At 30.3% G+C, this 17,473-nt stretch overlaps 1 protein-coding gene across 1 annotated transcript in view; it reads right to left on the minus strand.

The window, feature by feature from the left end:
- The window catches only part of LOC142321117 (uncharacterized), a 29,927-nt gene that overhangs the window by 1,459 nt on the left and 10,995 nt on the right, over positions 1-17,473 (minus strand). The window contains exons 2-3 of the mRNA XM_075359109.1: positions 12,701-12,847; positions 370-576 (exon numbers count right to left, since the gene is read on the minus strand). Coding sequence (XP_075215224.1) covers positions 370-576; positions 12,701-12,847 — 354 coding nt within the window. The remainder of the gene's footprint in view (positions 1-369; positions 577-12,700; positions 12,848-17,473) is intronic.

Here is a 17,473-nt window from a genome sequence, read left to right on the forward strand (position 1 = left end):
ATCATAACTAGTTATGCTCATTACTACTGAATTATGAAAGTCAACTGAAAACCAAAATATAAAATATTTTTTTGAACAAGAAGGAAATAAACTGTTAAATTCAGTCAAAAATATAAATTCTTTGTAAATTTGTAGCATTCTACCACTCTGAAATGAAGTCAGCTATAAATAAATATATATGTTAATATTTATTTTAGTAACTGGATTTGTTATATCACATAATTTTACTAATGTAATTTCATACATATTTTACATAGAAAATTAAAAATTATATAATTATTTTTATAAATATTTATAAAATTATTTATGTTCTTCAATTTACTAATTATATAAAAATTATATTCTTACTTAAGAAATAAAATTACTTACGTATATCATTTTCAAAGATTAAGACAGCATCAGTAGCATTACGAAGTGTAGTAAGAGTATCATCTACAACACGCAAAAATGGATGAATTGATACTCCAGCTCTAATATAAGGTACCCCAGCTGCCTGAGACAGCAATTTAACCAGTTTCCAGCCAGTCCAACTAAAATCCAAAATGAGGCTTACACCTGATGCAAGTTCCCTGCAAACTATAAACATATTAATAATCCTCATGACAAAAAGCAGATCATAGTAATTATGTTTTATTCATATAATTTGCAACAAACATCACCATAAACATCCCGAATTATTAGCAAATTCAACATAATCTTAACAATTTACATAATAAGCTATGTAAATAATCCGTCTAGATGGATTAGCTAGATTATATAAATAATCTATGTTTTTGAATCCATCTTCATCAGCTACTTAAATGAGGTATCTCAGATAATATATAACTAATATTTAATGTGTTTATGGTTGATTTTTGTTGGTAATTATTAATTGAAACAACTGGACAGTATGATTAATAATAAAAAATGTTTGTTTATGCATTCTATACATGATACCTATCAGCATGCAAATTAATCCAATCACAGATGACATTTAATAAAAAGTAATTTTTTTAAGAAAAAAAATCATACCTATACAATTTGTGAATATCTAATATAATATGACTTCTTTTATTCTTAATCACTTCATGGTGCCCAATTTGGCATCAATTCAACAAGTGTGCTACACATTTTTTTTATTTCTTCTTAATGAAATTATCACAATATTACTGCATTATTAAGGTCAAATTTTGTGGTACAATTCATTTTTAAGAGTTGTTTTTTGATTATTGTCCAACGATTTTTAGTTGTGTTTAAATCTGGGAAGTTGCCTGGTCATGGGAGTACTTTGACGATTCATTTTTTGAAAAATTTTCCCACTTTTTGGCACTATGGCATGGTACCAAATCTTGTTGGAACACTCGTAGCCATGTGGGAATTTGTTTTGAATTTGTGTCACAAATTCCTTTCCTTCAGAATCTTGATTATCCATAACTTTTCAACATACCATCTACTTTAAGTAATGAATATAGGCCTTCAAATGTGAAGCAACACCAAAAAATAATTTTCTGGGATGTTAACTGATTATTGGATATGAGCCGGTGGTGTATTTTCATTTGATGCTTTTCTAAATCATGGAACCCTTAACCCCTTAACATAAAAATGTGACTTGTCAGAAAACATATTATTTCTCCAATCATCTTTGGTCCAATTAGCATATGCTTTGGTCCTCAAGAGCCTTTTTTTGTAGTACACTGCTGATGTTAAAAGGTGCTTTTTAGTGGGCCAACAAGCTTTCTGTCCAGCTGCAAGAAGTGCGCATCTAGCAGTTGTCACGTGTAAATCTATTCCAGTTGCTTCTAATTCTCAAGCAGATTCTTCTAAGTCCACAGCAGATAATTTTGAATCAAGGTTACTTCTTACTAATAACCAATATTGTACTGGAATAGTTTTTCCTTTATGGTCAAATTTGCTCTTCTTTTGAGGTGAGAAGTAACCAGTTTCTTAAAGTTGTTTAATGGCATTGCAACCATATATTACACCATGTTAAGGTTTTGCTGGTTTTTCAAGTACCATAGGCAATAGAACCCTATAATTTTTTTAATTAAATTTCACATATTTTTCTGGTGACTAAGCTGAGTTTTTTTAAGATAACATAAATATTTTTAATTTTGTTTAAGTGTCATTTTGATAGAAAAGAAAGTATAAAATAAAGTTATTAAGTATAAGAAAATATCTTTTTCTACGTGAAATATTTTAATACCTTATCAGCAACTTACCCAAAGTGTGCTGAAAATTTCTTCAAAATCTGGGTGTATTAGTGTTAAAAGTTTCTGAGAAAAAATGCATTAAATTTAAAAAACAGAACTTTTGGGAAATCCAGTAAAAAAAAAAAAAAAAAAAAAAAAAATCCTAATTAATTTTACTCTACTTGTCTAAAGACCTCTACTCTATGAGGTTTAATCTGAATCCTCTTGACCTTCATGTAATTTTTCTAGTTTCCTGTTTGCTGGAGTCCTTGTCTCTCTAACTTTCTTCTTAAGGTCTGTTGCGTTCATTTCTACACCCGCATTTTGTTATGATTTTTCATAGCTGCTACCATGTTCTTTTCTGACTTCATTCCCATTTCCTCCATTAGCATTATCTTATTCTTACAACCATCATTAAAAGATCATGCAACATCTCAGACACTTAACTATAAAGTATCAATTTGAACAAATGATCACTTGCAGCCAAGTCCAAATGACATTATTTAACAATTCATTTGGATTTTGCATTCTGCCCTTCAGGCACTTTTCCAATAAAATAGTAGCTAGCAGGTCTCAAAAAATGGCTTTAACTTTTGATTTATAATTTTAGGCAAGTGGAAATGTTATGAGTGGTCTTATCTCTCTGGAGTCAATTTATTCTTATGAAATTTACACCGTGTATAATAGGTAAATACGCACTAGGTATATCTACATATGTAGATATATATATATATATATATATATATATATATATATATATATATATATATGGTAACTATATTTACAAACACAAACATATAAACTCTATTGAAATTACAGTCCAAATTTGGCTCTGTGCCATTTATAAAAATAAAATTTTAAACTTCAAATTAGTACCAGCAAAATTAAGGTTAGGTCCATCCATTTTATAATCTGTCCTCCTTTGGTCCACCTATGCTAGAGCCATCATGATTATAAGTGTATTAGTTGTGTTCCGTAAACTCTACATGTAATAGATATATGGTTATTGAGCACACTAATAATATCAGATACAATATATATATATATATATATATATATATACAGACAATAGTACACAATATACAGACAATACATACAGTACAATATATATATATACAGATTTAACTATTGTTCATTTAAGTAATTGTTCACCTTCTACGTAAAGAATGTTTATATTTCTCAAATGTTCACTCAAAATTTCAGATGGCATTTTTTTCTGGGGGTGACTTGTTACTCCAATGCTAAATCAGTTATAATGCTCAAAAAAAAATTGTGAAGCTGATCTTCATAAAAAAAAAGTTGGTGTTAAAAGATCTGATCATATATTCATTTAAAATAGTTTCTTTTGTTATAGTAATTTAAAATAGGCTCCTTTGAAAAATATAACTAAAGCCTTATTAAAATGGCTACAAATTGTTTTAAACTGATGATGTATTATAATTGGTGTAATTTAGTTCTAATTATTAAACATAAGCAGTGATACAATGTCTGTTCCTTTATTTCTTGTGATGGTATCTCAATGCAAAGATTAACGTTTTTAATAAACCACCTACCACCTTTCTGTTTATTGAATTTCACTTATTTTACATTCGTTGACTAATTACATTTCCACTTTACTGTTTAACATTTGTAATATTTCTACTAGTTCTTATTATAACATTACCCTTCAAATTTTTACTTTAATATTGTAATTATATTGTAACATTTCTAGTTTACAATTGTATATTTAAATATTTATCATTTTTGTGTGGAATTATGGAAATAAACTAAACAGAACTGAATTGTAAACAGCTCGAGACTTTTCAAATATTGTTTTGCACCAGCCACCACTATACAACCATTTGTTCCTAGATAGTTAGCCTCACACTTCCCTAAATGTTGATTATTTCTCTTGTTGGGGCATTAACATGATTTGCTTATGACTGTGTTGTCAAGCCTGCCTGTATCAACCGATGTGAGTGATACAACTCCAGTGATATGTATCGGCCTTTTCTGCCATGAGTTGTCAAGGTCAACACACAAAACTCTACTATTGCATATATTTACAGCCTCTTCAACTGCTTTTCTCATTAAATAGTTTACAAATTGTCTCCATAGCAACTAACAGGATATTCTCATGCTTTATATTTAAATGGTGGAGCTGGAAGATTCATTATTCCACGTAAAATTATGGCTGCATTGTATCCCTTTCCCATAGAATGCAACCCAGATACTGATCTTGTATTTACACCATAGAAAGTTTTTCTCCATTGGCATACTGCTTTACAACCTTATGGCTATTATAAAAAATTTTTACTATTATCAACATTTTTACAAAATAATTAAAATTCGTAAGTTACCATTTCTCTCTACAGTTATACAATACTTAGAAACCACCACATCTGTTATTTCTGTTTGCAGCAATCCAAAGTCAACTATTTCATATTGATTTTCATCATTATTATTCTCATAAAACTCAAAATTAGATCCAAGTTTTTCTTTGTTACAGATTCCTTCACTGTACTTTTAGCAACACTATGCATAACCTTACTTTGGTTTTGTTTGCATACATTCACACTTTTATTAAAAACTACTTCTGTTTCATGTAAATACTGTAAAACTTTTACTCCAACAAAGAATTCACAAAAACAATACTTAAATAAATCATAGTCAGTATTTAATTCAGATATTGTTAGTATTGATAGTATTATTGAAAATTGGTTAGACAATAAAAACCTCGATAAATAGATACCAAGTCCACAAAATTTGGTCTAATACAACTTTAGTTACAGGATTCCAAAGTTTTCATTCCAGCAAAAGAAAAATAAGATAAAATTACATATGACACTGAGAATATTTTAATTATTTTCATAAAAAAATATATTACATAATACCATGAATTACATATGAATACACTAAGGAAATCATTTACTTTCACATCATGCCAAACAGTAAAAATGCCATAAAAAACCTTCTGTCACTTACAGTCCATTTAAAATAGCATTCACTGTTAATAATTCAACACCACACTCAGAACTATTTGTCGTCTTATACTGGCATGCTCGAAAAGAGAAACAGCTTTTGAATGCTTTCTTGTAGTTTTTATGTATTTAAGAATTATTATTATTATGTATTTAAGAAAGACAGAACAATAAATATGAAAATATGATTTTGTAATAAAAAATGAAACAAACTTTCATAAAAGACTATTTATAACATGAAAATAGTTAAATAACCAAAGAACAGTGACCTCCCATTACGCAAACAATTTAAAGAATGGTTGTGATTAGTGTAGCCACAACCTAAAAATAAACAAAACATTCTCTGTGTTCAGATTAATTTGCTCAATACTCTATATATATATATATATATATATATAATATATGTATGCACACACAGTGGTTATTTTCTAAACTCTGAGAAGCCTTTCTTTTTCCTGTTTAGCCTCCGGTAACTACCATTTAGATAATTCTTCAGAGGATGAATGAGGATGATATGTATGAGTATGAATGAAGTGTAGTCTTGTACATTCTCAGTTCGACCATACCTGAGATGTGTGGTTAATTGAAACCCAACCACCAAAGAACACCGGTATCCACGATCTAGTATTCAAGTCCGTGTAAAAAAACTCTGAGAAGCCAGAATGCACTTGCCTCTGCTAAAGACAAAGAAATCTTTTTTTGGATTATCATAATGTATAGCCTAACTATTCAATGTCGGTAGTTATGAATTTGCCACTGGTTTACTGAACATAAGGACATAAAAGAATGTTTGAGTGATTTAAAAACAATAAAAAGAATTAGATGGTTCATTAACTACAGACAAATTTTGAATAAAAATGTACCAAGCCAATAATTAAAACAATTGTGTTGTGCGGAAGGAGACAAATTAATAGTTGATTAGGTTGTGGTTAGAAATAGTATTTATCAAGGAAAACCTTGATTTTACATAACTAATGATACTGTTTGTTTAAATTGCACTTTTTTTCAAAAGCAACTGAATGTTAATGTGGTTTAACAGGGAAATTTGCTACAATTATTTTAGCTCCAGTAGCTATGGTTTAATTTGAATTTTTTAACTGGTTTTTCCTTTTTTTATGCTTACAGCAATTCCTGGAGATTTCAAAGAAGCAGAAGAAAGATGAAGGGAGTTTAAAACTAACAAGCAATGTCACTATCTAAGTAATGTATTATTATACATAATATACCTAAAAAAAAAAAAGGCAGGCCTATGGCCCACAGCAAACATGTGTTGCATGGTTTATGTTTCATCACACATGATTTTTTAAAATGTTTTTTACCAATTGTAACTAAATAATATTCATGAATTTAGAGAACTAACAACAAAAACATTTACAACAAAAGCTTCAAAATTCTGAACATTTTTCAGAACTCAAGCTATTCCTTGAATTGTGATTTTTTAACACAGCTCTAACCCCAATGTCTTACTCTTTTATTCCCAAAACACAAATATAATATTAAATAAATCGTTCATATCAAGAAGTATAAATCATTCGAATGAATGAATAGTCCGAGGAGTATACATCGTTCGGACGAATGAATCGTTTGAGAAGTATAAAAGTATAAATGAATGAATTGTTCGTGCCTTGCACACTGCCGCCTGGCACACCACCAGTCTGCTCTGTGCTAATAGCAGCTAAAATAAAAATGTGAGCACGTAGAACAAACAAACCATGCACTATCCTTTTTTACAGGAAAAGATAACGTGAATTTTTAAAAAATTTAAACACTTAGACACTTACCTGGGTTGTCCTTAGTGTTATTTTGTTTGCCGTAGCCATAAATAGTAAACAAACTACGTGCAAAAACCGGTATGTGTTCTTTATTTGTAGGTGATTTTTTTTCTATTTATGTAGCATGTAGAACGTTAGCTACAGGAAAGAGGCTGCTTCAAAACACAATAACCCTCTTAGATTCGTGGAATAAATCTAATGGATTTACGTGGGTAACACATTTGAAGGAACTGAAGATAAAATGTCTAAAAATGTGACATGTTGGGAATTTTATCTAATACTCTTCGGGGAGCTGATCTTACATGCATGTTGCGCTTCTACTGAACTCTGATCTGTTCCCGCTTAGAGTACAGCTGCGTAGCTAATTCGTCAGCATGGGCCTTCGCTTTAAAGACACTCAATTCAGTCCATCATTCATTCATTCGTCTTGCCATGGCTGTGTTTCGCTCAAACCTCATAGTAAGTCTGTTGTTGGGTAGTGGTGAGCCGTCTCTTTGGAATAGGCGGAAGCAGATTATATGCTCCTACGTGGCTCAGATTAAAGTGTAACCAACTCATCGAACCCGTCCAACCAGCATGTTAATTGATACCAGGAACAGCAGAGATCTACTGCTTCGCTAGGCATCAGATCTCAGCTCTAAATATACAATTACCTCCACACCTTACTATTACTCCATGTTTTCCCCTCCTTGGCAGCCTTCTGTAGTTAATTACTGCTTTGATCTTTGTCAGTATGATATAAAGAACACAAATCCAGTTGTCTTATGAAACAAATTTTATAATATTACAAATAGCATGAATCCTGATGTTACAATTTATATTGATGGCTCTGGAAATGTTAATTCTCTTGGTTGTAGTTGGGAACATAACATTCATGTTTGGCCTTCCCAGCATTACCAGTATTTTCGTTGCAGAACTATATGCCATTAATAAGGGCTTGTATAAGGGCTTGTATGGTTAGCCCAAAATTTTGACATGTTCTTGTTTGCTCAGATTCCTTGAGTTCCTTACATGCAATTATTGACATGTTCTCCAGATACCCTGTTGTTTGTGAGATTCATCGTGTTATTTCGCAAATGACTAGACGTAATACAACGGTGAGCTTCTGCTGGATTCCCAACAATATAGGAATTTCAGGTAATGAGTGTGCAGATAGTGTGGCAAAAGAGGCATGTTTTCAGCCTCCTTTTACCAGTTGCGTTGCTACCAGCAATCTTGTCTGTTTCCTGAAGTGGGTAGATCATGATGAGCGACATAGAGAATGGGATGCTACCGCAAACAATAAACTTCATTTATTTAAGAACACTGTTTCACCATGAAGCTCCTCATGCAGATATAATCGTGAGAGGAGGTTATTATCTGCGGTTTACAAATAGGGTACACAAGGTTCACTCATGGATATCTGATGACTCAAACAGGTGCACCAGTTTGTGCTCGCTGCGACTGCCAACTAACAGTGCACCACATCCTTGTGAATTGTATCTGTTATGCGGGATTGCATCGCAGGTTTAAACTAGGGCTCATATGAAAACTATTCTAGGGGATAATGAAATGTTAGCTTCTGTTGTATGATTTCTTAGGGCCGTCCGTTAATATTCAAACATATAAATTATTGTAGTATGTTTCAAATATTCATGTCATTTGCTATAAAGCAGATGGTCATTTTATTATTTTGAGATATATAATATGATATAGATTTATGTTTTTATGTCGCTTTTAGCATGCGTTACAGGCTTTTTACGTTGATGATGTATTTTTGCGTTTCTGGGTTTTTAATTTTTAATTGTCGTTTTTTAACATATATTTTGTACAACAAATGTATCATGTCCAGGCAATGATAACACAAAAGTGTTTTTCGCTCTGAAAAAAAAAAAAAAAAAAATCAATTTTTAAATAAATCTAATTAAAAATTATCAAAAAACCCTGAATTTTCTGCATCTCTTTCAGTGTGCAAGTAAATATGTACTCAAATAATTTCCATCAACGTCTTTTGAATTGTAAATAATTTTGTAGTTTTTTTTTAATATTTTGTATTTAGTTGTATTTCCTTTAATATTATTTCATATATTTTGCATGTTGAATATATGAAATGAACTTTTAATTCCGTGTATTTTTTTTTTTTATAATGATTTATTTTGTGATCTTCAGCTGATCAGAGTTTTACACAATGATTTGCCTTGGTCCATTCTGATAAATGTTGGAAAACGTTTTTTTTAATCTGTGAGGTAGTATATCTTCAATACGTATGAGGGTGAGTTAAAAAGCTATCCACAATTTCGTCATAACCTTCAAGGTTACCAAACTGCCTTCTGTGTATGCATGCTTAGATCGTGAACGCATCATTTGTCTTCTGACTATTACAGTGTAAACTTGTCCACTATGTTAACAGTTTCCACCAAGTAGGAACAATGAGCAATTATTCAAATTTTCTGGTTGGATGGAATGAAAGGGGCTGAAATTCAATGTACATTTTTATTACTATATGGGGACAGTTCTTTAACACGTGAAAGTGTTTTTCTGTGGATCAATAAGTTTAAAGCTGGCCAGTCAAGTGTGACGCACGAAGAGGTAGCAGGATGCCCATCAACTTCACCATGGATGACAAGATTTAGCTGGCTAGGAGATGATTCTGGTGAATAGGTGAGTTACTGTTTTTGAGGTAGTGTCATCTTTGAACATCAGTCATGGTTCTGCCCTTCAAATCATCCACGATGAGCTTGGCTTCGGTAAAGTTTGTGCACGATGGGTACGAAGACAGCTTATTGCAGAATACAAACTCAAACGTTCAAACTATCAACCAAGTTGATGAAGTTGAATTTTGAGGTACTGGAACACTCTCTACAGCCCAGATCTTGCAACTTTCATCTGTTTGGACTGCTCAAGGTTGCTTTGCAAGGTCGTTGATTTTCCAGACTTAGATATGCAGAAAACGAAGCAAAAGTGGCTTCCCGAGTAACCGAAAACCTTCTTCTTGGAAGGAATATGAAAGCTTGTGGGCCACTGGACCAAGTGCATTGACAAGTGAGGTGACTATCTAGAAAAATTATGTACATGTTGAATACCTCCTTTATGTAAATAAATTGTATAATGAAAGGGTAGATTATTTTTTATTCACCTTTCAGTTTCAGTGTGACGTCTGTGCATATGTATCTCACATAATTCAAAAACTATTAGCCGTAGGATGTTAAAATTTTGAATTTAGGACTGTTGCAACATCTAGTTGTGCACCTCTCCTTTTGATTGCAATTGACAGGACAAAAAGTCTTCAAAAAAGCCCAAAATCCAAAAAAATTGGATTTGGACTTTTTCTTAACTGCAGTAAATAAGCCCTCATTGAGAGCTTTTCAACGATATATTATAAGTGGTACTTATTTTCATTGATTCCAGAGTTATAATCAAATAAAATTTTAATTAATGAAATATTTGGATCTTACAAAGAAAGGGAAGGCACTTGGTTCAAATCCGACTTCATCTCTCTTTTTTTTTAGGTTTTTTTTAACTTAAATATATTGATTTATTAATAATAAATAGATTTATAATAAAAAGATTTTAATAAAAAAAAAATAATAAAAAGAAAGAAAGAATTAATAAAAAGATTTAAGATGATTACTTATGTTTACTAGCTGTAAATATTTTAACATATAAATATTTATACTTCTAGCAGACCCGGCATTGCTTTGCTATTGCTAGATTTGAGTATATATATATATATATAATTGAAAGTTTGATAAAACATTAAGAAAATGAACATTACGGAACTTCACAAAATTTAGCCTTTCCCTTTTCCCTTTTACCCTTTCCCCATTTTCCTTTCCCCATTCTAAATTTTCCTTTTTCCTGTTTCACCTTTTCTTCTCCCTTTTCTGGTCTTTTCCCCATTTCTCCTTCCCTTATTTCTCTTTCCCCTTTTATTTTTTCTGCTTTTTCCTTTTTCTTTTTCCCATTTTCCCCTCTTACCATTTGTGATTTTTCCCTTTTCCCGCGCGTAAATAGGTCCAGTAGTTTTTTAGTCTTTTAGTCTTTAGCGGAACACATATCGGAAGTATTGAAATGGAATCGTAATATAATTAGTATAGCATTTACGTGAACGGATAGCGCTGTGTTTTTTTAAAAAAAGCATGTTTTTACCTGTCACATTTGTGACATCTTAAGTATATAAAAACACGTGTATTTGAATGCAACATTGTGTCAAAATTTCAAAGCAATCTGTGAAGAACTTTCAGAGATTTAAGATTTAGAACAAATGAACATTTATCATTCTTATTTATAAAGATGAAGGTAATGCTTATGAGAAAATAAGTTTTCCTGTGATCTTTCTATTGATAAAATATTAAATAAATATTTGACATTTTATTACTAATAAATTTTTGTGTCTAATCCGTAGTTGAGATGAAAACCTGAATTTCTTTTAATTAATAAATTGAATTTCTGCTGCAATTCTTGCTTACTTAAAAAAAATTTCCTTTTTGAAATTGAGCTTTCTTAATTGTTATTTTTATATTTATTAATTTTGATTTTAATAAATTTAATGAGAAGAAAGGAAGGAGATGGGTATATTACATAGGATTTGTTGAATAGAGAAGTAGACTGCAAATCGCTAATTTAAAATTGACAGAAACCCCACTACTTAAGTGTGATAAAACTGTCTTATTACCACCCAGATGATTAGAGATTATTTTAAAAATGGATGAAACACTCTAAAACACATTTACCTACAAAGTAGTTGTGATCCTGCACTTTGGATAAGCTGCTAATTTAAAGAAGAAACAAATGAATGTATATGAAATAACAAAACACCATATATTACACAACGAAAAAAAAAAATTAAATGGTGTTTGTCTTTAAGAAAATTAAATCTATGATTAGCATATAAAGCACACAACTAGCTTAAAAAAAGTTTTTATCCTATTAAAATAATAAACAAACAAAACCTTCCTGTCATTTGTTATGATTGCTCTTTCCTTTATAAAGAACTAGTTGATTTTTTTTTAATACATGTTTCATAAACAATTTAATACACTTAACAAATACACAAGTATAAAGTATAAATTACACAAGTATAAGTTTAATACACAAGTATAAACAAACTATAAGTTATATTTGTTAACCACTGGTTGTTTATATGCACAACAATTCAAATTTAAACATCTTACATTTAGCATATAAAGGAATATAATTCCTTATGTTAAAATAATATGAATTGCACATAATCCTTAAGCACAAAATACTCTTGTAAATGATCAGTCATAATTTAAAACACATATTTTACTGTTCACACACTGATCTGAAGTTTAAAAGTTCTCTCTGCCTTATCCAAACACATTTACTATATCATTTTACCTAAACTAATTCCTAAATTGTTATAAGTAGTTTAATCTAAGTCCTTCAATATTAAAGAATTCTAAAAATGTTGTTCAGTTAAGGATAACTGTTCAAAAAAAATCACTTTGTGCTACATACAAAGTGTATTTTCTTAATAAATATTTAAATAATACTTAGCTTTCTTGTTTTTTCTTTATTCATTACAAACACCTTAATAATAATATTTCTATAGATGAGTTTAAAACTAAATATTAAATGTTTTAAAATAATGACAAGGTTAATAGATTAAAAGCAATCAGATGTGTTTGACAGAAATCTATATTGTTAATTTAAACATTTAAAATGATAGAACTTTAATAGCCAATAATATAATAAAATTAAAATTTTATTATTAACAAAGTTACTTAGGATTTTTTTATAAAATACAAAGTAATGAAAAATTATCAATTTGAGGTTATAAAAATAAAAAGTTACCAACCTTGATGAAAGGTAGATTCCTCATCTTGTCTTGATAGGTAGATTGCTTGCTCTGATATTAAAATATTGTTTCCAATTTCAGCTTCTGTGTTGTTAAGAGTATCTGAAAATGTGGCTGCCAAAATGTCATTTTCTTCTTGTATTACTACTGTATAGTGAAAGAATGACAATATAAAAAAATACGTTTATAAATTATGCTTGTTAAGAAAAAGAAAAATTTGTAAATATAAATAAAAAATTATTGCTTCTCAGAATAACTATAAAATTATAACTAACACCTTCAAATGGCTAATCTAAATTTAACTTCCAACTGACTAAAATAAAATTGGGATGAAATATTTAAATATATACAAAAAATACCTATATATTATCTGTATTATTTCTCTTCATAGTTGCTATCCACTTATCTTATCATGAAACTAGTTTTTTCTAACACAGAAAAGTTTTTTCATCAGATTCCCAACCAGTTATTAACCCTATTCATGAGCTTCTCATTGATTTCAACGTATTGGTAACCAATCAAACATTATTCTCAGGTAAAGAGATGGTAATCACTTTAGAAAGATGATTGAAAAATTTTCAACAGAATTGCTGAAAGAAAGCCTGTGTGTCTCCTACAGAGTGGGTTGGTTCATTGACATACACAATCACATCATCTTTTTTATGAATATTCCATGCTGTTTGTATTGGATTAACCTCTGAAGATTTTGTAAAGTTACATTATACACTTTTTATGTTACCGTGGTCCCCATTGAATTATGCCAGTAAAATTCTTTGTAATAGCAAAACATTATTACCATAATTTTTCAGTTAATTATTTTTCAGTTAATAATTTCTGCTTCCATTTTTTTAAGAGAATTTCTTACCCCGAACTCTCACAATGCTGTTTTCGAAGCATTATTATCATAAAAACAATGTGAACTTGTTCATCTCAATCAGCAATGCTTTCTTCAGCTTGAAAAAAAATTAAATCATACCTTACAATTGGTAGAAGAAAAAATGGCAGTTTCCATCATGCTTCATTTATTCAAATTTTTAGTGCAGCTGAACAGAATGGGTGACAAATGGGCTTGTAACAAGATAACTTACTTACTGGTTGCTGCTGCACAACTACCTTGATGCTTTGTGCACCTGTCTTATTTTCAACAAGTAGTTGAGTGTTAGTTCTGGAGTAGCTTCATAATAAATTTTTATAATAGCATCATCTATATGACTTCTGTGTTCAGAAGCAATCTAATCTAACATGATTTACTTCTTTGTTGTCTCTATTAAGGACAAGTTAAAAATGAATTAATTTTTTTTTTTACGTAAATTATAAAACTAAAATCAATCATATATTCTAAATACAACCTTCAGCAAATCAAGTTTTCTTCTTAACAATCTCAATTATGTGGTATCATCTGTTGGAGATATTATTCATGGATTCAGCTCTTTTATTTCTCTCATTTAATGGTGTAAACAAGGAAATAATAATTTTTTCCTTTTAAGATGTTTGAAGTTGTCAAATTAAATTGTTTAATGCTAATGGTAATGGTAATGTAATGAGTAATATACATAATTATAATAAATTACATTGTAATATTGTAATACAAAAAATCTAAGTCAAATAGCTACCCTTTACAAACATCCAATCATTTCTTGACAGGCAAATTATTTAAGTTGCTTTAAACAGTTAACTCTGATATTGCACTATAATATATGAGTATATATGCTTCAAGAAAAGTCTAAAATGCTGTACTCTGATTCTTTTTAACACTGTTTTATTCTGTATTACATGAGGTGGTGTTCCCATTTCTAATTCTTCTTTATCCTGGGTCTCTCATTTTCACCACCATTTACTCCCACTTTCCAATTTATTTTTCATAGGTACTCTGCCATCTTAGACTTAGGTCTTCCTTTCTTTCTCTTCCCTGTACTTTTAGTAATAGGATATTCATTCATTTCTATGGTTTTGAGGGTAGTATACAATTAAAAATTATTGGATTTTCTGTTTAAATACACATGGTCACAATGCAAAAATTGTATTGAAATTGGTAAGATAAAAGTTTTAGGTTGTGCAATGAATTTACAACAGAAATGAGTTTGATTATGTATTTTTTTACAACAGGTTGTGTAAAAATCAAGCAGTAGATGCTAAATTCCTAAAAACAATTTTAAATAAATGATTATTAAATTTAAAGGAACAATGATAACTCAGTCTCAAACTGTTTTAGTTTTAATTTTCATAGGGTTAAAATAAAGTATGTTCAGCCATAGATTTATAAACAAATTGATTTTAATTTAGATTTTAGAAGATTTTAATTTAGATTTTAATTCAGGCATCCGATTTTCCCAAAAGTAATTGTTTTTTGGCATTCTGTACAATCTCTAGATTACAAGCAGTGATCTTGGATAGCCTTATGTAAGAGTGGGCGGGGTGTCCCCTTATACTGTAATAAATTCAGCTTAATGAGGCTCTACTGCTACCAATTCTCACCGCTGATGTCGCTCACTGCTGTTAGAAAAGGTGGAGTGGATAAGTTGTAGTGGGGATTGTCTGGTGTGTTCATTCATTGTAGGATCACCTTAGCCATATTTGTGTGTGGAACAAGATAAATACGAGTGCATTTATTGTTGAAGAGTGTTTGTTAGCTTGTGTGTGTGGGTCCACAAATGTCCACACACTAGAAAACATTGGAGAATATTATGAATGACTTCTTTGTGTGTTTTGGAAAACAGTCATCTTCAAGGCAAACATTACTGACATGGGAGAAGAAGGCTTTTGCAACAGGAAGTATTATTGATGCGCCATATAGTGGGAGGCCGAGAACTTGAACAGAGACATGTGCTGCTGTGGAGGCATTGATTCAACAACCACCGATGAAATCGGTGAGTTAGTTGTTTTGCTGTTTACTAAAAGATACCACTGAAGAATCATAGATGAAGATAAGGAATTGGCTAACACAATTTTAATATAACCTACTTAAGAAAAAACAAAGGAGAATAAGAAAAAAGTGGATGAGTAACCTACAGAACAACTGCCTCTAATACGGCTTTATATTAGATAGGGTTAGTTTACTGTCTTGTTTCCATGAATAAAATACAAGATTATCATAGAATGCATCTTTGTAAACCATTTTATATAAACTGAACTTGTTTATAAAGGAAAATTAAATTACAATACAGAAATATTGCAATTATATATTTAAAAATTAAAAATTCTGGAACCACTCTATGACTCCATTGTAGAAGGTTTTGTTCATCATATTTTAATGGTTATGAACATCTAGTTGAATCCCTCAAGTTCATATGAAGAATAAACCACATTAAACCTGACAAAAATTGGAAGCTAAATGAACAACAGTACAATTTACACATAATAGAGAATTACAAATTATCAAGGATTAGAATAAAGTATCGGACTGTACTGCCAGGAGAGCAGCATGTTTATACAGGCAGACAACCACGATGATAAAGTTATATATCGTAGATTTTCATTATAGATTATGTAGAAAGTTATTTGTATAATTTTCATGTTAATCAAGAATGGAATAGAATAAAACAGAAATCTTCGTTCCCAGTACAACACTACTGTTATTAATAAAGGGGTGGCAGTGAATCAAATGATCAATAAGAGATAAATATTAAAAATTAAAAAAACATGACTGCCAAAAAAAAAAAACTATTGCTGACAAATAGGATAACTACCTATATAGAATAACTAACTATAGGATAACATCATAAAGATGGTTATTATTTTGTTTTCCAAAAGTCTTGTGTTTAGGTTACCCATCACTTTGCAGTATGACCGTGAATTCGAGCTACCTATTCTCAGATCTGTTCTTTAAATTCCTGGAGGTTGCATGGCAGTGATATGATTTTAAGTACAACAAAGGAAAAAAATGACATGCTAATAGAGCAGGTAATCTGGCATGCCACAGATTTTTCTCAACCTTTGAAATGACATGACTAGGAAACAACTGTAACAGATGCCCTAGAAGTATAGCTTATAATGTGTTGAAATAAAGTTTTTGATTAATAGGATAATGAATTAATTCAGGTCAAAGGAAGTTTTCTAAATGTTAACTTAGTGTTATGAATTTATTGTACCTACACCTTCACCATCGTTCTCAAAGAAATATGATCCTATAATTTCAAATAATGAAACGGCATGTCAGACTGTCACTTTGACTCTATGGAATGACTTTTTATGTTATCTATGAGGATATATACTTGACCATTGGTGTAAGTTTTGCTTACTGACAAAGTTGAAAAAGTGAAAATGAGCCTCATTATCATCATCAAGCAATTGTTTAGAAGGTTTGGATTAATATTCATCATGTCCAATAACTGAATAAAAAGCAAGTTGGTTGGCATGATTGATATCATCTGATAGGTGCATAATTTGAATCTTATACAGATGATACTGGAAATTTTAGTGTAAATTTCTCCTTACACTGGTGTTAAAAATGCCAAGTTATAGTTAAAAAATCAAAAATTTTAAAAATATAATTAAAAAATGCTTAGTTATTGTTTTCTGTGCTATTACACTGACTAGATAGAATTTTGTCATAGAGCAGCCTCCACTTTCACAAAATTTTCTGGCATTAGAACAATTCCATTTCTTTTCAATGTGGAGCCTGTTTCCTTGAAGATTTTAACTGATATTTTTATTGCATGGGAAGAATTACAAGGAATATTAAAGTGATTGCTAAACACTCACTGTCTGTTAATGGTTACATAATTGTAATTGTTTTTGTAATATGCTTTAACAGCAAATTCTTTATCATGGTTG

This window comes from Lycorma delicatula, chromosome 3 (assembly GCF_047948215.1).
Source record: "Lycorma delicatula isolate Av1 chromosome 3, ASM4794821v1, whole genome shotgun sequence".
Classification (NCBI taxonomy): Eukaryota; Metazoa; Arthropoda; class Insecta; order Hemiptera; family Fulgoridae; genus Lycorma; species Lycorma delicatula.